Source organism: Chionomys nivalis, chromosome 22 (assembly GCF_950005125.1).
Source record: "Chionomys nivalis chromosome 22, mChiNiv1.1, whole genome shotgun sequence".
Taxonomy (NCBI): Eukaryota; Metazoa; Chordata; class Mammalia; order Rodentia; family Cricetidae; genus Chionomys; species Chionomys nivalis.
Window position 1 is genome coordinate 36577559 of NC_080107.1, and position 22294 is coordinate 36599852.

At 35.2% G+C, this 22294-nt stretch overlaps 1 protein-coding gene across 7 annotated transcripts in view; it reads left to right on the top strand.

Moving 5' to 3' along the window:
• Lrp1b (LDL receptor related protein 1B) overlaps positions 1-22294 on the top strand; it is a 1777797-nt gene that overhangs the window by 1426657 nt on the left and 328846 nt on the right. For all 7 annotated transcript variants that reach the window (XR_009056008.1, XM_057755646.1, XM_057755649.1 and 4 more), the window contains exons 42-43: positions 11783-11972; positions 18302-18506. Coding sequence is in view for 6 of the 7 variants with exons in the window: in XM_057755646.1 (XP_057611629.1) it covers positions 11783-11972; positions 18302-18506 (395 nt within the window). In the remaining variant the exon portion in view is untranslated. The remainder of the gene's footprint in view (positions 1-11782; positions 11973-18301; positions 18507-22294) is intronic.

Sequence of the window (22294 nt, forward strand, 5' to 3'; positions counted from 1 at the left end):
TCTTAGTTCGGATAACGTGATGTAGTAGAATATTTTCTATTACTTTCTATGTGAGTAAATCTCTGGTGGGATTGTTTTTCACCATGAGTGTTGATCTTGGAGATGGTCATTTTGTTCTCCGCCTAATAATAAGCAGACATACCTCTTGTCAAGAACATAAGAAGGGTAGATTTCATGTCATTTTCTTTAGGTATTGGTCTTCTTATCTCCCCTAGCAATTCTAAGACTTTGGACACCTTAGAATTAGTGATGTTCTTTGTGTCTTGGAATTAATGATTTCCTGGTCATATTGGAGCTATTCTAAACTTATCAATGCCAGTGGTCTGCTCCAGTTGTTCCAGAAAGCCTGACACACTGGGAATCAACCCAGACTAAATCTTTACTGCAACTATTAGCTTTGTGTAATAGTAACAGGAGACAGAGGTAACTGTTTGTCACTGAACTATCGAAATATCCAGAGTTTTACTTTTTTACTTCTCATTTTTACTTGTTAGACAAAGTTCCCCTACATTGCACAGGCTACCACTGAACATATTCTGTAGCTGTATAAGTCTTGAATTTATGATGGTTTTACCTCAGTCTCCAGAGTGGTAGAATTACAGGCCTATGCTATTAGTTCTGCATCAGTTTAGATAATAATCAAATGACTCTAAAATCTTGTCTTAAATTTAGGATTTAGCTATTCATTTGCTTGCTTTCTTTATTCCTTAGATATGGTCTTATTATGATTCCAAACTGAATTTAAATTCACAGTAGTCTTTTTGCAAAAGCTTTCACTAGAAGTTTTAAAACAGAAAAAAACAGTAAAACTACAAATGTAATGGTTATAGTTTATTATCAACTTGAGAAGAATTTGAATCTCTCTGAAGTCAAGCCTGTTCATAAGTCTATGAAGGATTGTGCTAGCTTGTTGCCCTGTCCATAAGACATTATGTTAATTAGATTAATGGTGATGTGAAGACCCTCCTTAAGTGTATCAGATGTTTGGTTTTGGAACCTAAACTGCATGTAAAGGATAATGCTAATTGAACTCCAGTATTCGTTACTCAGCTTCCTATCTTTGGATGCAGCATTTCCAGTTCATACCACGATAAGGATGAAGATGTAAAACAAACTCTTAAGTCTCTTTCATCTGGAAATTTTCCACACCAGAAAGGACAGAAACAAAACTATTGCAAAAATATCAAAACAAGGAAGAAGAAGGAGAAGGAGAAGGAGGAGGAGAAGAAGAAGAAGAAGAAGAAGAAGAAGAAGAAGAAGAAGAAGAAGAAGAAGAAGAAGAAGAAGAAGAAGAAGAAGAAGAAGGAAATCATTGTCATTTAGAGTTCTATATGTGCCATTGTTTTAATGGGGCTTTCTCACACAAGAGAAGGATGCCAGGATGAGCTCTTTGTGAATGTGAAGTAATTATTGAGTAATAGAGACCCAGACATGGATACAGTCTTATGACTACAAACCCAAAGAGGTAGCCCCAAGCTGAGATAGCAGGGACTTAATAACGTAAACAGCAAGTTTGGCATGTCCCATTGATGTAACTGCAATGGCTATTAGCAAACATGATAGAGTTGAACTTCTGAAGAACAATGGCAATGGGTTCTTGATCCTATTGCACGTAATGGCTTTGTGGGAGCCCAGGTAGTTTGGATGCTCACCTTAATAGACCTGGATGGAGGTGGGTGGTCCTTGGACCGCCCACAGGGCAGAGAAACCTGCTTGCTCTTTGGGCTGAGGAGGAAGGAAGACTTGATTGGGGGAGGGGGAGGGAATGGGAGGTGGTGGCGGGGAAGAGGCAGAAATCTTTAATAATTAAATAAATTAATTAATAAAAAAAATACTAAAAAAAAAAGAAAAAAGAAAAATACCACGCAGTTGTGTCACTGTGGTCTTTCTATTTTAATAGCAGAAATCATGTGGTTATGAAAGCAGAACAATGGTACATACATTTACGGTTCCTGTAAATACTATGCACCCTAGAGGTTCAGGATGATCCTAACATTAGCACACATTTGGGTCAGGATTTAGCCAATGTATTTTTCTCATTTAATTTTCCTGCTGTTTTTGGCACTATAGCACATATGAGCTATCATTATCTTCTATTTCTTTATTGGATTCTCAGAACTAGGAGTTTAGCAGATTCTAGCCTAGATTTAACTAATTGGACTAGAATATTTAGGAGGCAAGACCCTACCAGGAGTAGCATAAGCAGAATGCTAAGAAGGTTTAAGAGGCTGGAGACAAGGGTAGTTACCCAAGATAATGAGCTGAACCAAGATTCAACCAGCTTTGGTATGCTTGCTTGCTATCTTCCTTGGGAGTTCTTTCTTATTTCTGCCAGACACTATCTATTTACACAAGATTTGTTGACAGAAAAGCAGCATTTTTCTTCCAAGGTCATACCGAATCCTCCACACCCAAAAAAGAGTAGGTCTAACCCATCCTCCTTCTATTTTGGAAGAACATGTCAGTTGGAGAGTTAACCTCTTCTTTTAGAGTACTCACAGAGTATTCTAAAATTTTAAGTTCTTTGTGTATTTTGGCATTAAAAATTGCTAGGTTTTGTATTGTTTTGTTTTTCTGATTGACCAAAGGGAGGAATACAAAGCAATAGATAGAGACATACATGAGTGAACATTAATTTCCATAAAAACAGAGAGAAATCAATAATACTTGCATGATCTAGGTAATTTGGTAACCATGAAGTAAGCCATATATATTGAGATCAGTGCCTCTATTTTTACATTTTTACTTGTAGTGCTGGAAGATTCAGAAAGACAGCATGACTCTTTGTATGTCAATGTGTACCATAGGTGGCCATTTGTCCCCTCTGCCAGACAGAAAGAAAGTGACTTCTTCTGATAGAGGGAAATAGTCACCTTTGGATCTACCATTCCAGCCACTTGTTGAGGATACAGGGTGACATACTTGTTTCTATGACTGCTCCTCCGTTGAAAAATAGAACAGGAAGGTTGTAACATTGGCTGAGTGGAGCAGGAGGGAACTCAGGCATAGAGAGATATTCATCAGTAACATCAGCTTCATTGACCCAGGAAATAATCACTTTGGCTGGACTGGTTATATCAACTTTCAGTAAATGCAACACTCTGGTTTGGGGAAAATTAATAAATAGAACCGTTCTTCTGTACAATGTAAAGCAGAGATTCCCTTCTGCCGTGAAAATATTTGAAACGCTCTCCAACAAGAGAATCAACGCTGCCTGGCAAATGATAAAATGTGCCTTTGTTGAACACAGTGCCACATTCCAGCAAGCAAGTTTTTTTTTATGGAAAACAGTTATTTTAATAAGAAGAATAATTAAAGATAGGAAAGGGAAGATTAGAATTATTTCTCACTTAGCCCCTTCTGGTGAATTATACTCTCTTTTTTCTCTTGAGGTCCCGCCCCCCGCCATGGTTCTAAGTGTATGAAAGAGAGGAATCTTTTTGCCAGCAGGTGCTTTAAATGACACCCTTTTTTCATCATTAGTCCTAGTTTGTTATTTTCATAAACAATAGTGTTTTGGGACCATGTCATTGTTTTCCCAACATTTACAATACTTGTTGAATTTTTCCAGGAATTCTCTGTGTTCAAGGTATGCACTCAATAATTTTTTTTAAAAAAAGAAAAAGTTTCCTTACAATAGAATTGCTTTTTGGTTAAAAAAAATAGACAATATTATTGATTTTTCAACAGTTAGCTTTTAGTAAATTAGATTCGTGAAAAATTATTGATCTTCTAATTGTGACAGAATTTAAGAATGCGAAGGTTAAGATGATGAATAGAGGAATAAAGCTGTTAATGTGATTTAAGTACAAGCAGAGGTTTTCTCCTTTAATGTTTTCCAGGAAGGAACAAACATTAGACAGAGCGAAAAGGAGAGACCAAATTAATGAACAAAAATTGTCCAACTTGAGTGACATGTAAGAGTTTACACACAGAAACACTGGTCACTCCCATATAACCTAGTTCTGTAAAATCTTACCCAATCATGGGTGACAGTTTCTCAGAAATTGCATCCCACAGTCCCACTTTGAGTTAACCTTCCACTTAACTTACAATGCTGGGGTCTCCTAGAATCATTTGTTGCTCACATAGGAGTCAGGAAAGAGAATTGGCTAAAAAGAAGACTAATAATTCAAATTTTATGAAAATGCACATATGCTGTCGCTTGATCTGTTGTGGGGGGCTGACAATAGAAACAGGACTTATTTCAGGGCATAAACTGTCTTTTTGGAGCCCATTCCCTATGCTAGGACACCTTGTTCAGCCTTGATACAGGGGGAGGGGCTTGGTCCTGCCTCAACTTGAGATACCACCCTCTGAGGAGTGGGTGGGGGTTGGGATGGGATTTAGGTGTGGGGATACTGGAGTTGGTATGTAAAATGAAAAAAGAAAAAACTTTTTTAAAATAAAGAAGGAACAAGAACATGAAAAGAAAATACACATATTTTTTTTACAACTTACCTATTTTTTTTCAGTACGATACATTTAAGACTTTCCTGTGTTTAATTATATACCAGACATTCATATTTTATTCCTTAATGGCACTCCATTGTATCATATTTTTACCTTATTCATGTACTTGTCATTTGATTGGCATGTGGATGATTTCTGCCTCTGGTTGTTATGAGCAGCGCTGCTGTGGAAAGTAGTGTACTTGGATGCATGCTTTAATTTCTCTTGGATTTACACCTACCATTAAAATTGCCTGAAATATGCTGACTCCATATTCAAAATATTTTACAGTGAGATTGAACAGTTTCTCATTCCCATCAATAATGTGTGATATTTTCAGTTCTTCAACAGCTTTGCAAAAACCTGTCTTTGTTATTGGCATTATAGTGGAAATGAAGTGTGATTTTTATTGGTGTGTTTCTTGTAGCTAGGAATGTTGATCCACTTTAATGTGGCTGCCAGCTGTTTGTATACCTTTTAAAAAATATCTATTCATAGGCTTTGATCACATCCCATCTGCCTTATATGCTACTTTCTTCTTGAGTTGTAGGAGCTCTTTGATATATTTAAAATAATATGTCTGTTGTGTTGGAAATGATTTGCAAATATTTTTTCTTCTAATATGAGTGAAATCTTTTGCGAAGAACTGTAGTGATATCTTTTGAAGCATGAACATTTTTTTTCTTTTTGTTTTTTTTTTTTTTTGTTTTGTTTTGTTTTGTTTCATGACAGGATTCCTCTGTGGCTTTGGAGCCTGTCCTAGAACTTGCTCCGTAGATCACGCTGGTCTCAAACTCTCAGAGATCTGCCTGCCTCTGCCTCTTGAGTGTTAGAATTAAAGAAGTATAACAACACCGCCTGGCTAAGCATGTACATTTTTAACTTTGATGAACTCCATGTGTCTGCAGTTTCTTTTTTCTTTTTTTTTCTGTGTGTACTTTTATCATCTTACATAAGACAGGAAGATGTGCAGAAGATGGTCTGATCCAACAGTTTTCTACTTTACCTCCTACATTCGGTCACATTATTATTTTGAATGTCTTTTTTTGTATGTTTGTTTACAGTATTGTTATAATGATGATCATTTAAAAAGCTTCTATTCTTCAATAAGTCACTTCCCAGTAACTTGACATTTTGTAAATATGAGAGTCTGACACCCATAGTTATAATTTTTGTTTTTGCTTTGCAGCCTGGATACTTTAACAATTCCTTTATTTTTTCCATAGTTACTGTAATAAGGGATCATCCCTTTTGTTTCTCTTGGTTTTGTTGATAAAAATATTTTTTAAAATGGAGTCAGAAAAAAGCCTTAGGGCAATTTTATTAGAATTTAAGAGTAAAATAACAGATAAGGCATACTAAATCTTGACAGCTGTCAGGCAGAGGGAGTCGCAGATGAGAAAAGAATCATACAGTTTAAGTGAGAGTCCATAAAAGTAGGCATGTTCAACAATAATGTGTTTGTGTGTGTTTATATGTATGTGTGTGTTTGTGTATATATATGTGTGTGTTGTGGGATATCATCATAGAAAATGAAAATGTGCAGAATGTCAGGGCAAGTATGCTTTTTTTTATTTTAGCTCGTTTCTAAAGAAAAAATAATCATTTTCACTTAGAATTCTGAGAAACTGCCAGATTCCCCAATGAAGTTTTGCAGGCAAATCAATGGGCACAAGGGTCTTCAGAAAAAAAGCAAAAAGAAAAAACAGAAAACAAAAAAAAAAACACAACTTGGAAATCCAAGAAAGCCAGCGAAAGTACACTTAGTGTCCAAAGAAGAATGGAAATAGAAAGCAGTAGAAGATGGGAGAACTCAGAAAAGCTGGAATCTTAGCAGTTAATATCTGAAGGCAAACTGCACAAAAGGAGGCAGTTATGGAGAATATGTAACCATGTTATCACATTAAGTGGCATTATTCCTCTCATCTGCTTAGCATGTTGGCAGGATGAATCAGCTTTCCAGAGATAGCGTCTCCTGCTTATGTGACTGATGGCATAACTAGATTAATTATTAAGAGAGATCACAATGGTATACAGTATTTTAGCCCATGTGGAACATCAAGTTTTCAACAAGGTTATAGGTACAATCTGATTATTTTCTTTCGAGCAAGGAGAAAAAGATTTTCCTCAATGAGCTTCAACAAAGCCCAGATACCTCTATTTTTCATATGGGTTTAAATACTAAGAAAGAGTAGAGTTGTGATAATTCCCTTTCTGATGTCATCAGAGAAATTGAAGTTCTATCTGAAATTGCCTCCAAGATTGCTTTTATCTGTCTGTCTACTTGATAGTCTTTTCTCAGGATGGGAATCAAAAATTATCATATGGTTGGTATCTAGTAAATCTGACTGCTTTCAGAGCATTGAACTGTTTAGAGTCTCTAATCTTGCTGAATTTAAGAACTTGGAGGTCAGTCAAGGAGACCCAGGTAAATAAAGTTAGACTGTTCCAGGATCATTGGAGTTTAGGTTGACTATGATTGAGATAATTAAGACATCGCTTGAGTACACAAGGTCCAAAGATTTATTTCGCCTTTCCAAATTTCTGCCATGTAGAGCTCTAATTTCAAAGCTGTTTATCCAAAGGCTTTGTGGTATCTGTTAGGGTTTGAATCTAGTTTTGTCAATCTTGTAAATCAATTGACATTAGCAAAATGTCAGGAATGTGCTAATACCTTTTTTATTTTGTTTACAATGAAGAAAAGCATGAAAATTCTTTAATCTGATTGGAGCTGGAGAAGTTATGATTGCCCTACCTGGCATGTCAGTATCATGCATGTCTACTTCCTTGTCTCTTTTCCAGGCTACTGGTTCCTTTTGTCTTGTATTACTACCCATCGTTTAACTCTGCCTCCACTTTCCTGTGGGGTATGTAAGACTATATAGGTGATGGAGGTTAAATATATTTCATTTTAAATGTCCATGTCAGTTGTAGGTACTTAGAATTGACTCTATATTTCTTAATAAGCATACAACTTTGTTAATGAATTGTAGAGATTGTGAGGGAAAGAGAGAAAAGTGTACTGAAATATTTTTAATAAAATGATACAATTTAGATCTAATATAAGTAAAGCAGTGCTTTGTTAGGCACAAATCAAAGAGGAGCTACATAAATTATTTAAAAATAACAAAAGAAAATTCTGAAACTAACTTAGAATTTCACTTTTTTGGGGAACAGCAAAGTTAAGACATGTGGAGAGTATTATGTCCACAAGGCACTTACTTTAAGCTTTTTCCTGTGGTTATAAATTAAAGCTATTTCACTTTGTCAAAATAACTTAGATTATTCAAACAAACAATCCATAAAAGCCTGGATTGTTCCACATCAATGGTATAGTCTCAGACAGTAAACTCAGGTCCTTCAGCCCAAGGCATAATGCATTGAGAAGGAACATAGTACCCAATCAACAGTAGCACAAGACTCTTTTCTGCTTTAGTATGTTCCTGACATAAACACTTCTTGTTGACTTTGTACTAAATTCTTTTTAGACAGAGAAGGGGCAGAGTCATTGAAAATACACTTATTTTTCCATTAGGTGAATTCTTCTCCTACCTTTATAGCAATATACACATACACATAGGGGATGGCTAGGCTACCATTCCTCATCAATTGTAATGTGATTGTGTTGGTTAGTTTTTGTCAATTTGATGCAAACTAGAGTTACTTGGGAAGAGGGAGCCTAGGCAGAAAAATTGCTTTTATCACAAATGGGCAAGTCCTTGGGGATAGTTTTTTAATTGCTGGTTGATGGAGTAGGATCCATCCCTCTCTGGATTAGCCTACACCGTAAGAAAATTAGCTGAGTATGTGAAACGCAATCAGTCAGCATTGATCCCATGTGTTCTATGTCTAAGTTCCATGACACTTTCCTGAGTCTCTGCTCTGTCATCCATTCAAGATAAGCTAAAATCTGTAAGCTGAAGTAAACCTTTTCCTACCAAAATTCTTTCTGATTCAGGTGTTTATTATTATAACAAAAAGCAAACTAGAACAGAGAGAAATTTACTCTCAAGTGAAGTCCTTAGGCTATTTGTTAAAGAATTTATTGGTAGGTGACAAGTGGCAATTTTACCACTATTAATATAGACATTAGTATAAAGGAAGTAGTTGTGTACGTGGTGTTAACTACGTTTTCAGCTCTATTCATTCATTCATTCATTCATTAGCACCCCTCTCATTTTTATAACACCAACTAGGTCTCTCTTGATTAAGACAAACTGATACATCTTAATTAGGTAAAGAAGAAAGGATTCCTTATTTACTTAGGTGATAGCAGGTGTATATGGTAAGGAAGCTCTGATTTCACAATATCCCCTCCCCCAAACATAATTATTGTCTGTGCAGAGAAATGTGGAGTTTCTGGAGCAGACTTGTTATCTTAAGATCCAGGAGTATGTAACTCTGTACCAACCTCCTGAACTAACTGATCACAGAAATAACCATTTTATGCTAACTATCCAAATGCGTACTAGGATCAGAATCTCAAACTTCTTACTCTGTTTGATGGACCAATTTAGAAAGCTCATTGAGAAAACACATACAGGTGTGTGCACATGTCGATATATACACACCATATGATGCCACAATATTGAAAACTATCATAAGATTTGCTTATACACACAGGCGATTGTGCATATGTGCATAGAATACCATATAAACTCCACACTTTTGAAAGGTGTCATTTAATTTTATATGCAAACTCATGTTTGTTCTTTTTTTTGTGGGGAATTCTTTTAGGGGTAGAAGAAATGCTTACTGAAACTTTGTAAAATATAGTATCAGATTCCAATTTATTGAACTATCAGTGAACTAATTAATTTTATATTGTTGTGATAAAATTCTATGATGAGGCCAACTTATAGAAAGAAGAGTTTTGTTTTCATATGGTTGCACTGGATTAAGTGTCTGTCACTGAAAAGAAGGGAAGTAATTTGTTGGTACAGTAGTTGGAATCACAAGCTGAGTACCCTAATCTTAAACAGTAAGCTGGAAGCAACAAAAGCAAATTGGGAATGGTCCTTGGATTTTGAACTACAAGGTCTTCCCCAAATGGCATATTACCTTCAGCAAGCTACATTTGTTAAGCTTCACAAAACAGTAACAAAAACTAGGGACTAAGAATTCAAATCGGAGCCTACGGGGCACGTTTTTATTTAAACCATCACAGTCAAGTTGTCATACGAAGAAACAAACTCAAAGACAAATGCCTTGAATACTTAGACACACTATGTTCTTCCGTGCTCTGCATTTGTTACCCATGGAAGAGGAGATCTACCTTTTCTCACTTGACATACCAGTGACTTTCTTTTTTGACTGGCAGGGGAAAATGGACAGAAAGAGGACATTTTCCTGCACAGGGATATGCAAGACGAACGAAGAATGATTCAGCTTGCTCTGAGTTCAGAGTTGTGCTATGTCTCATTCTAGCCATGAATGATAAAGAATTTCAATGCTAAAGCCATTGTCAGTAAATTTAGTATAATTATATATGTTATAAAATATATAAATATGCCAACAAAGCAAGCAAGATGCTTTTAATTGATATCTGAAGTGCCTTGGATAATTATTAGCCACATACTCACTCCCAAAATGTACCAAGTTATTCAAATGAAATCACCTGAACAGATGTGTTTTAGGGTCTTCCTTCCATTGTCTCTAGCCTAAGTTTCTATACTAACTCATTGTTTACTTTGTGAGTGGAGGTTATCATGGCAAATTGCTTGTTCTACAATTTCATTAGTCACACAAGATGTGACCAAAGGATTTATTCATTTGTTACCATGCAGTTTTCTATTGAAAATAAGCAATAGTTGTCTTCAGTACAACTCCAAAGGAGGAAGTATTAAGAAAAAGGTTTGGATGTAGATAGATCTGAAGTAAAAATTTTGCCTTAACATTTTGAGTCCTATGGAGACAAATTTCAGTTTCCTTAGAAAAGTGAAAATAAAGAATGTTCAGGATGTATTGATTCAGAAAATAAAGTGACTTGTTCAAAACAGCCTTCATTTTGTAGCAGATATTTGGTTCTTTCAGCAGATAGTGATAGTTATTTATTGTGATATTCCTAAATATTCCTTATAATGTAGAAGATCTAAACAGGTGTCTAAAACTTGAACATATGCAAGAAATCTGGTCCAAAAGCCTTAATCATTGATTTATACTCCCATGAAACACTATTTAACTTTGTCTAACTTCTAGATATGTGAAAATAAATCCTTTCACCCCATTTTGTCGTATCTATCTATCTATCTATCTATCTATCTATCTATCTATCTATCTATCTATCCTCTATCTATCACCTATCTATCTTTCTATATCTACATCTATCTATAATCTATCTATATTTATATCTATCATCTATCTATCTATCTATCTATCTATCTATCTATCTATCTATCTATCTATCTATCTATCTATGTGTCTTATATCCTAACTGCAGTTTCCCCTTCCACTCTGTTCTCTCTGTGCTGTAATTATATGTCTGGATGTGATGCGGATATAACTTTATCATACTGAACATGGGAATATGAGTAATAAGGATTATAATGTACAAAGGTGTATTCAGAGAACAGTTGAACTGCTTTGCTGTCAAGGGAATGGAATGGAGTAATGGAGTCATGATGACATGCTTGTTGTGCCTTTCAACTTGCTACTCTTGTGTATTAGAATCTGTACCACTATTTGCCCTTTCATGATATATGCAATATGTGTTAGAGATCATTTCATTTCAACTCATTGTGTTTTTTATAACAGATTAGCAGAATAGGACGGAACAACTTGTCAGCTAGCTTATTAAAATATTATCTAGCGTCTTTGACAGCAACAAGTCAGCTGCTGATCTGCCTTCTGATGTTACTGTCAGTCTGATGTGTTTGATTACGCTTGAAATCCCTAGATCTGCAACATTAGAAGAAAACTCACCACTACTGAACCTATGTAGTCTTGAATACCAGTGATTTTCAGAATGTTTTAAGTTGTTGTGTTCTCTGACTTATTAAAATTAATTATTGAGGCACAAATGGAATACCATCATTTTCTTACACCAAAAGGAAATAAGATATTTGTGGTTTTCATGTTAATTGCTATTTTATAAAACTATTCCCACCATACCTCACACACACATGCAAATATATGCACATATCAATTCAACTGTCACATACTATATGTTGCAATATATTACTTATAGGAATCACATTTGTGTTTTTAGTTCACAAAGATTGTGGACATATGGTTGATAAAATAAGGTCTTTGTATATATCTTGAATAATGTTTTTGTCAAAAGGCATTTTTTTAATTAAAATGTGGTTTATTGTCTACTTTCTTCCATCAGATGTGGGATCTGTTGAGGGTCTTGCCTATCACAGAGCCTGGGACACTCTGTACTGGACCAGCTCCAGCACGTCATCCATCACCAGGCACACAGTAGACCAGACTCAGCCGGGAGCGATTGACAGGGAAGCAGTCATCACCATGTCAGAGGACGACCACCCTCATGTGCTAGCTTTAGATGAATGCCAAAAGTAAGAGGCTACATTATTATATCTGCATTATAGCAGGAGAATAGACCACTATATGCACTTTAAAGAGAATTAATTTAAAGATAAAGATTTCCTTCAAAGTTCCTTCTATAAGTGTTTCTTCTTTTTATGAGAACACTGTGTTTATATGAGAAAATGTGTATTTCTTGAATGTTCTGTGTTATCGCTGGAAAAGGTTTGATAAAAATTAGTGTAAGTAATGAAAGTGAAAATTCAGAAAATTCTATGGTGCATAGGGTGGATTGATTTATAAATGTATAAAGAATTTATAAATATATATTAATTCCTAGAATAGAGTTTTTATTACTTGATCCAATTATTTTTATATCTGGGGATCTGCCTAAAAGTAATCCAAAGAAAACAATCAACAATGAAATAATTGCTGTATATGCTTATCTTTTCAACTTCATCCATTTGTTGATACACTGTCCAGACACTTGGATGGTGATTTCGAGGTATTTCTAAGAGGAGAATATGTTAGAGATAATTCGAGAAAATAAAAATAAAACAACGTAGAAAACACGACAGTGTTGAGTAGTGTCATAAAAGACATCTTTACACAAAAAAGCGGACAAAGCAGTTAGGCATAAATACACGTGTTGAATTTCACTTCATTATGGTATGGTAAAGATATGAAGGAGAAAGTCACATTTTGCCCCCAAATAAATGCCCTCCCCCCAAAAATGAAGCTAATGTATGTTCATTCAATCTTTGCGTTTGCAATTTTTAATTAGAATATAATTATGCCATTTGTTTTTCTTTTTCTTTTCCTCACTCTACCTCTTCTGGTATCCACTTCTTCCAACCCCCTCCTTGACCCTGGCATCATGTATCAAATTGAAAGTTTCTTTCTTTGTATATGATGTAGACAGTATAGATCCAACCTGCTGAGTCTGTTTTTATTAGTGTGTGTGTAAGAGTATGTGTGTATGATTTCAGAGTTGACCTCATAATTGCAGAGAGCTCATCCTTGGGAGAGACTAATTCTCCCTCTCTATCCAAACCTTAGTTGCTTGGTATTTATTTCCCCTAGGGAAAGAACCCTGTGAGATTTTTCCTATTCTGTGATAGTATGCCTATTGACATTTTGTTCAGGTTTTGTATACTCAGCCCTTTCTAAAGAGGCAGTCTTACAGACACAGAATTCCTGGCCTTCTGACTCCTGTAATCCTTCCGTCCCTTCTTATGTGATGCTCCCTGAGCCACAGATGCTGTAGCTGCGCTGCAGATATATTCACTGGGGCTGAATTCGCCACAATTCATTCATTTCTCATTGTATCCAGTTAAAATTTTCTGTGATGCCCCTGTTTGCTACAGAGAGAATCTTCGATTATACACACACACACACACACACACACACACACACAAACACTTATCTATGGTTATAAGATTTTAAAAGTTGTTAAAGAAACATACCAATCTATCTAAGTGGTAGCAATATTTTTTGTTTTAAGGCACTGTCCTCAGTAGTCTCATGAAATTAGCTAGGTTTCTACAACCAGGCATACCTTTCATCCTATTGAGTGGGTCTTCAGTCTCATTACACAGTTATTGGATGACAATCACATGTGAATACCACTACTGCACCTTTATGGATATCTTGTTATGCTGGTCATTGTTGTGGCTTATAGTTTCCCAAATAGGCAGGACTGCTGATTGTTAATGTCCGTAGCAACTTACACAGTTATTTCTGACACCATAGACTCTAGATAAGAGAAGGAAGCATTTAGGTACAGTTTTGAGAATTCTGAATCCTATCCCTTAAGTGTGCATGGGCGTCACTAATAGGGACTTTCCTTCAAATTCTGAGGGCACACAAGAATGAGCTTATATTGCTTTGGGAGTTATTTGGACTATCGTGACAAACTGATCAACCATAGGACAAGAGATTTCTCATGACGGGTACTGGAGTTTTGTTAGTACACATTCCAAATGGCAATATTCTGTATTCTTATTGGTAAATATAAATTCATATGACTTATCAAACAATTTTCGTGTTGTTATCCCTTCCTTCTTTTTCTGTTACTGACTTCGCACCTGCCTCCACACTTACGGCCTACTTCCCTGTTCCTCATTTGCCACTTCCAGTCACTTGTATCCTACTTCTCTCACAGAATCTCCCTTTTGCCCATTGCTCCTTTACACTTTCCTGGTTTCTGCTAATGACTTGGTGTTGCATACTCACGTGTGAGGAGCCAGGATCCACAAATGAGAGAGAAGCTGTGAGGTTTGTCTCTCAATCTAATATTCTCTGGATTGCCTTCAATTTAATATTTTCTAGAACCATCTATTTGCATTCAAATGTCATTTCACTTTTAGAGTTGAATAATATTCCGTAGTGTATATGCAACACATTTTAATTATCCATCCATCTGTTGAATGATATTAAGGTTGTTTCTATTCCTTAGCTATTGTGAATAGGACAACAATGAGCAAGGGTGAGAAAGTATCTGAGGGGTTGGAATTTGAGTACTTTGGGGATACGCCAAAGAGTGATACCACTGGGTTGTGGTATGTTGACTTTTAGTGTTTTGAGGATTCCCCACAATGGTTTCCAGAAGGATTGTACCAGTGTACATTAACACCAACAGTAAATGAGAGTTCCCCTTCTCAGCCAACTCATCGTAATCGGTGTCAGTTATGTTATGACTTCGGTGAGATGAAATCTCTGAGTTGCTTGAATTTGCATTTTCATAATTGATGAGTATGAAGAACAGCTTTTAATTATCAGCTCATATTTTATATGGGTCATTTACTTCCTTGATGTTTCATTTTTTTTGAGTTCAGTATCTATTTTGGGTATTAGTCCTCTGTCAAGGGTGTAGCTGTCAAAGATTCTCCCCCAGTCTGAGGATTTCTTCTTCAATAATTTCATTGTTTCCTTAGCTGCATGAAGCTTTTTAGTTTTATGAGGTTTCACTTGTCAATTATTGCCTTTTGTTCCTGGGCAAATGGAGAACTTTTCAGGAAGTCTTTCCTGTACCTGTATCTTAAACAGAGTTGCCCGTGCTTTCTGTTTATTTATTTATTAATTTATTAATTAATTTATTTATATTAAAAATTTCCGCCTCCTCCTTCCCTCCCTTTTTCCTCCCCCTTCCCCCATCCCCATGCCCCACTCCTTCCTTTTCCCTCTCCAGTCCAAAGAGCAGTCTGGGTTCCCTGCCCTGTAGGCAGTTCAAGATCCTCCCCCCGCTCCATCCAGGTCTAGGAAGGTGAGCATCCAAACAGGCTAGGCTCCCACAAAGCCAGTACATGCAGTAGGATCAAAACCCAGTGCCATTGTCCTTGGCTTCTCAGCAGCCCTCATTGTCCACCATATTCAGAGAGTTCGGTTTTGCCAGTGCTTTTTTATAGCATTTTTAGGATTTCAGGTTTCAAATTGAAGTCCCTGATACACTTGAAGATAATTTTTTGCAGTGTGATAAATATGTCTATAGTTTTATGCTTCTGCATGTGGACATCCGATTTTCCCAGTCAGTACCTTGTTGATGTTGATTTTTCTACTAAATGCTATTGTCCTCTTTGTCAAATATTGGATGACTAAATATCTTCTGTTTTATTTGATTGATATATATGACTGTTTTTTCCAGTGCTGTATTGTCTAATTACAGTGCCTCTGTAATACAGCTTGAAATCTGGAGTCCAATTCTCTGAGAATTATTTTTTGTTGTACAGGATTTCTTTGTCTATCTGTGGTCTCTTTCGGTACCATATAAATTTTAGAGCTTTTTTTTTATAGCTCTAAGAAATATTTTGGGGATTTTGAGTAGGACTGTATTAGATATGCAAACTAATTATATAGAAAGGCCATATTAATTCTGCAAATTCTTGAGCATTTGATGCCTTTATATTTTTTAGTGTCTTTTTCAACCTCTTTTTAAAGATGTTTGATGTTTTACTTGAAGAGGTATTTTATTTCATTGGCTAGGTTTATTCCAAGGTAACTTGTCTTTGATGTTATTTCAACAACAACGTGTCCATGATCTCTTTCTCAATGTGATTGTTGGTGGTGTGTAGAAAGGCTATTGGTGTTTGCAAACTGATTCTGTACCCTGCCTCTTTGCTGAAATGCTTGAATGATCCTAGAAGGTTTCTGGTGGGTTTTTTCAAATCTCTTGTGTATAATAGTATAACACCTACAAATACGGATCGCTCCCCCCATTTATAGCCTTTAAATTTCTACCCCATCTTTGTTGAACAACCTCCAAAGCTCTTTTCTCAGGCATCTACAAAAAATGAGCACTGTGGCAGATAATCAGGGACCTCAGACTCTGAGTGGAAAAGGGCTACCAGACTTGGCTCATATTGAACTTTCTGTGAAAGTTCTTCGAACCTCATGATTTTAGACTTAATTCCCTAATTGAGCCTCAAGTCATCATGAGCACGGTAATATTTGTTCTACATCAGAGGGAAAATGGTCATTTTTCACTTCATCTTTTCAGTTCATGAACACAGTAACATTTGCTCTTGAGTAAGAGTGAAAAATGGGTCAAAGGAATAAATGCGTTAATTAAAATAATCACAGGTCTATGACTCCTGCTATTACTTATAATAATTACCAATTGATGACTGCTTCATATTCGTACAATTAGTTATAAAATAGATCAAATTCACTTTCAATTTGTATTTAGCAAACTAAATATTTGAATTATACACATTGCAGAGTTTGAACTGGAAGGTGATTTGTAATTAAAATTTAAAACATAATAAGTAAATTTAATCATCATCTACATATCTATATTAATGATACTTTCAAATTACTTTTGTTACTTGTTGACCAACACATATTTTAAAAGAAAATCATAAGTTATAATTACTAGCCTGAATATTCGAGTCCAGACTTGACTCAGAAAGTAATAATTTGTATAATTTGGGATTGCTCTAGACTGAATTGCTCACCCTCTGTTTTCTTAACTGTGAAATGAGAGAAGAAATGGAAGGAAAACATCTTCAGACTTTGAATAGAAAAGTATTGTAGAAGAATTGTGAATTTAATATCGTAAATTAAGTGTTTAAATACTAAATGATTCAATAAACCAAATTTTCACTAAAAAATATTTCTAGGGCTGCCAGTAATTTTTGGTGTATTTGCTCTTTCACAGACCACAACATGTCTCAATTTCGTAGGATTGCAGGGAAAGAACCGTTGTGTTTTACAAAGACTAGAGATACATGTGAGATTTTTTTTAAATCAGAAACTAGAAACGTTTATTTCTTTTTTAATTTGGATATGGTACAGAAATTGATTTCACAAAATTCTCAACAACTTACTTAGCAATGTTGATGGTCATACCCTAAATTCGCTTTAAGTGTTTGTGTATTGAAGTGTATGGGCAGTTTGTTTGTAAAGATAAAATATTATTTTGGCAGGTTTTCTTGATTCCAGTTAGCTAAGCAGATTCTCAGAGTGTTCATACTTCTAGACTCTTCCCTTTTCTTTGACTTTGTGTTCTCCACTTTCAACCTAAGTAGCTAGTGCAGGGGAAGATGTGTGAAAAGCTGTTTCATGAAAATAGGACTTATAGGCTTTGTCCCCTCCTGCTGAGCTCAAAGGACTTCTATGTAATCCCAGGACTTCCTCAGAGCACAATAATACAGACATTAATCTAATATTTGTATGTAGCAGATATTGTGGTAACGGATTTGAAACACCCCAGGATGCCCAACCAATTGTAGAATAATTGTATATAATTTATTATATATATAATTAAATAAACAGATTAAAAACTATAGAAATAAAGAAGTTTGATCATTTTATATCTAAAAAATAAACAACAAGAAATGCAGAATTTCCAAAGTAAATTTGCAAGGGCAAAACATGTCTGATTTTTAACAATTCTAGGAAAATATGTAGCTATCATATATATTTTATATATATATATATATATATAATATATATCATAACCAAAAACTAATTGCCTATAGTGATCATGATGGATTTGCTGAAATGTGACGATTGTTAAAATTCAGCTGAAGAAAATAGAGTTCATATACATTTTAAGATTACTGTTTTGTCCTTGATTAGTTGCACAATTAATGAATTTCTTCTCATTATGCATTAAACCCACTCCACACATCTGAAGATGCACACAGGGCAGTTGTATTTGCCTGAGTCATTTGAGTATCCTTAAGAGAATTGTAGAATCTGTTTCTGAAAACAAGATCCACTCCTTTCTACTTAGCCTTCCGTGGGGTCATGGACTTAGAGGAAAATATTAAACAACTGCACATTCTTGTATCTCTACTAATGTTTTTGTTTTGAATAACAATTTTTTTTCAATTTTTCTTACAATTTTTACTTTAACCAGCTTAATGTTTTGGACCAATTGGAATGAACAGCATCCCAGCATCATGAGAGCCACACTGACTGGGAAGAATCCACATGTGATAGTCAGCTCAGACATCCTCACTCCAAATGGACTCACCATCGATCACCGAGCAGAAAAGCTGTATTTCTCAGACGGCAGCTTAGGGAAAATTGAGAGATGTGAATACGATGGATCCCGAAGACATGTAAGTTAATTCAGTGCTTCTAGATTACTGTTTTATATAGTAACTTAAATACGTCATACTTTTGTAACATATACCTATCAAGGAATTTCAAAAGAACTAATTGTATAAACTTATTTGATTGAATAATCTATTCAGTACACAGACAGTCTATTTGTAGTTTGAAAACCTTCCTGAAGTGCATTTGCTGCTCTAAAAGCAAATTTTCATAACTTTTATTCTGAGGAGACAAATATTAGGTTTGTTCCCAGTTTTAATTTGAGCTGAACTTAAATGGTTTACATGTTCTTCTTTGTTATTTATAATGTTTTAATATGTGAAACTATATTAATTTCCCCGATTAGAGGAAACTTATAAAAGAGTCATTGTGTGTCACACAGGTACTTTGGAAACTCTGAAAATAGGCACACAGGATTACATTCACAGACAAGTTATCGTACTCAATGAGGTCTTGGTGTCCTTCACTGACATAAGAAGTCTTAGTTGAAGGCTCATTATGCTTCTCTTGACTAACCCTTGAAACAGGTACACAATCATATACCAATGTATTTCTCATCTCCTCAAGGAGAAGTATCAGCACTGGAGATGGTGAAAATTCAGTATGTGAAGAGCTACTCCTGACTGGCCAGGCACCTGGGACAGTCTTGTCCCACACACCGTCCCAGTGGCTATCAGAAGTACAAAATCCCTAGTTTTCAATCCTCTTAACCTATAGACCCTTATAATGCCAAAGCAGGCAGAAAATAAACCAACAAAATAGTAGATGGGCCCAGTTTATGTAAAGCTTTATTAACGAAAAAAAAGTGAACCAACTGACTAAAATTTAGTTCTGAATTTATAGGGATAGGGACAATAATATGATGCATTTGTTTGTTTGTCTTTGGTTTTTTTTTTTTTTTTTTTTTTTTTTTTTTTTTTTTTTTTTTTTGAAATAGAGCCTAGCTATGGGACTCGGGTTAGCATAGAACACTTGCGTTCATGTTTAAGTCTTCCAGTAAGTAAGGACAACAAACATACACCAATGTGTACAATGAAGCAGATATGGGGTTCATGTGAAGATACATGGAGTACACTGTGTGAGTTTCTTGAAAAAGAAGGAAATGTCATGACTCAAGTTTTGGTACCACATTTAAATTATTCATCTACTTTTTAAATTTAATGGTCATGAGATTTAGGCAAATTGTTTAGCTTTTATAGACTGAAGTTTTCATGTGCAAATTTTCAACTTACCCTATTGTGAAGATAAAGTAGAATACAGCATAGAAGTTCTGAATGGAGATATTAGTTAATACTTTGGAAAACACAAGATAAGTTCATTACTTAGTGTGGTTCTATTTTCTTTTTATATCCTAATATAGAAATACTTTTGTAGTTCCTCATAAAACCCTTAACTCATCCCAGTTTATATTTCTATCTATTGATTTTGTTCTCCCATTCTTACTTATGATAAAGATAACTAGCATGGTAACATAGAAAGGGAATATTGTTAGTAAAATATAAAGTGTATGTTTTGTTATATTAAAAACATACACAGCTGTGACTGTAACTTTGAACTCCTTGTTGATGTCCAAAACAAGATTATTTCTGGCTAGGTCAAAATATTGGAAAAAAAAAGTTTCTAAATCTATTTTATTCTTTTGCCTTAGGGTTTGCATATTTTAAAATATTCAAATTAGCTATTCATTAATCAAAACCACAGAAATTATGGGCACAGTGTGCACCTGTGTTCACATAAAATGATCAGTGTATAGCGTACCAAACATAGACTTTTTCTTTGCTGAAAAGAAATTAAAAAACCCTCTACTCTAATTACATTAAATATAAATATGATATTGTTAATGATAGTCATCTCTTTAGAATGGAAGGATGCTTACCTCCTACTACCTAATTTAGTATCCTTGACCAACTTTTCCCCAAGCACCTAAGGTCCTCTGTCTCTATACTTTGTTTTTCTGTAAAAACAGCTTTCTTAGAGTCCTCAAAGGATTATGATAGTATGACAGTTTTCTTCTGTTTCTGGTTTATTTCACTTAACATAATGATTTCCCAATATATTTTTGTTGCTCCATAATATGATAGGATTTTTATCAGTTTTAGGGGCAAATAACATTTTAGAGAGATATAATTCCTAGATTTTCTTTGACCATTCATCAGTTGAGACCTTTAGGTACATAAGTTGATTCCCTCTCTTGACCAGAGGATCACACTGGTCACGGAGGGCACATACCACTTAGGCATAAGAATTTCATTACCACTGAGGATATGATTAGTACTGAAATTGCTAGGTCATTCGTTACTTTATTTTGGACTAATTTTGGAACTTCTATACACAAGAAAACACACACATGCAAAAATACACTGCCTTTGAAACTAGACAGTTGAATTAGAGTGATATGGCAACTCATTGTCATTTTGATTTGTATTTTCTAGATGATCAGCAATGTGGCATATTTCTTTGTATACCTCTTGGGAAGTATGCTGAGAAACATCTGTTCAACTCTTTTGTTCATTTTTAATTAGAATAGGTATTAATTATGAAGCTGGGATCCTTACAAATTCTAAATATGAACCCTGACAGAAATATAGGATACATATACCTCCTACCATTCTCTAGGTCAAACCTTTATTCTGTTAGCTGATTCCTTATCATGTTAAAGGTTTAAACTTACACTAATATCATTTTTCTTCTTTTGTTGCAGTCCTTTTAAAAATACATGTCTTTAAAAATGTAAGAAAACATTCTTTATGTGTTTTAATTTAGTAGTTTTATTTCATTTTGAGTTAATTTTGAAAAAGTGAGAGATAAGGGTCTCATTTCATTTTTGTCCCAGGGATGTCCAGTTTTGCAGTACTATTTTTTGGAGAGGCCATTCTCTCCCCAGTATGTGTTCTTGACACTTTTATTGAAGTTCAGCTGCCTATGTTGTTTGCTAGAATTTCTTTGTTGTGTCTGGCCTGGTTTATATAGAAATAACATCATTCCCGGAGGAAGAGACAAGTGATCCCTGTTTAGCTAGTGATGAGACCCAGACTCTGCACCTTTTGGAGAATGCTAACTGTATGCAAGTATATTTGGATCTGTAGAATTGTAATTAGGGTAGTCTTTTTACCTGGGGTATATCTGAAAGAGCCTCAGTAGGCTGATTGCTATGGACTGTAAGCAGGCAGGTAGGTAGAGAAATTGATACAGGAGGGAAGGGGAAAGAAACAATAAACTAAGCAGTAATTGGTTATGGTAAAGAAGTTCAATGTCTGTACAGCAAACCAATTGAGTGGTAAAAAGACATAAATTGGTGTTCCAGAGGAAGATATTTCCTGAGCTGGTGAGACAATAGAAAAATTTGCAGGTTAGAAGATGTGAGAAGGGGCTAGAGAGATGGCTCAGCAGTTAAGAGCAATGGCTACTCTTCCAGAGGTCCTGAGTTCAATTCCCACATGGTGGCTCACAACCATTCATAATGAGATCTGATGCCCTCTTCTGGTATGAAGGCATACATGCAGACAGAACACTACATTCATAATAAATAAAACTGAAAAAAACAAAAATACTAAATAAAAATTATAAAAAAGAAGATATGAGAGAATATGTGGGGTAATATCCCAGTTTTCCTGGGCAATGACCTCATTTTCTCAAATTGAGAATTTTCCAGAGAGAGTAGTCAAAGTTCTAAGTAAGGCCTTGGAAGTATGAGAGTATATAAGATTCAACAAGTCCCTAGAGCTTAACTCTGAAGTACTTTCAGTCCACAGGATAATGGGATGAGTCAGCTTATCTCTCTCAAATAGAGTAA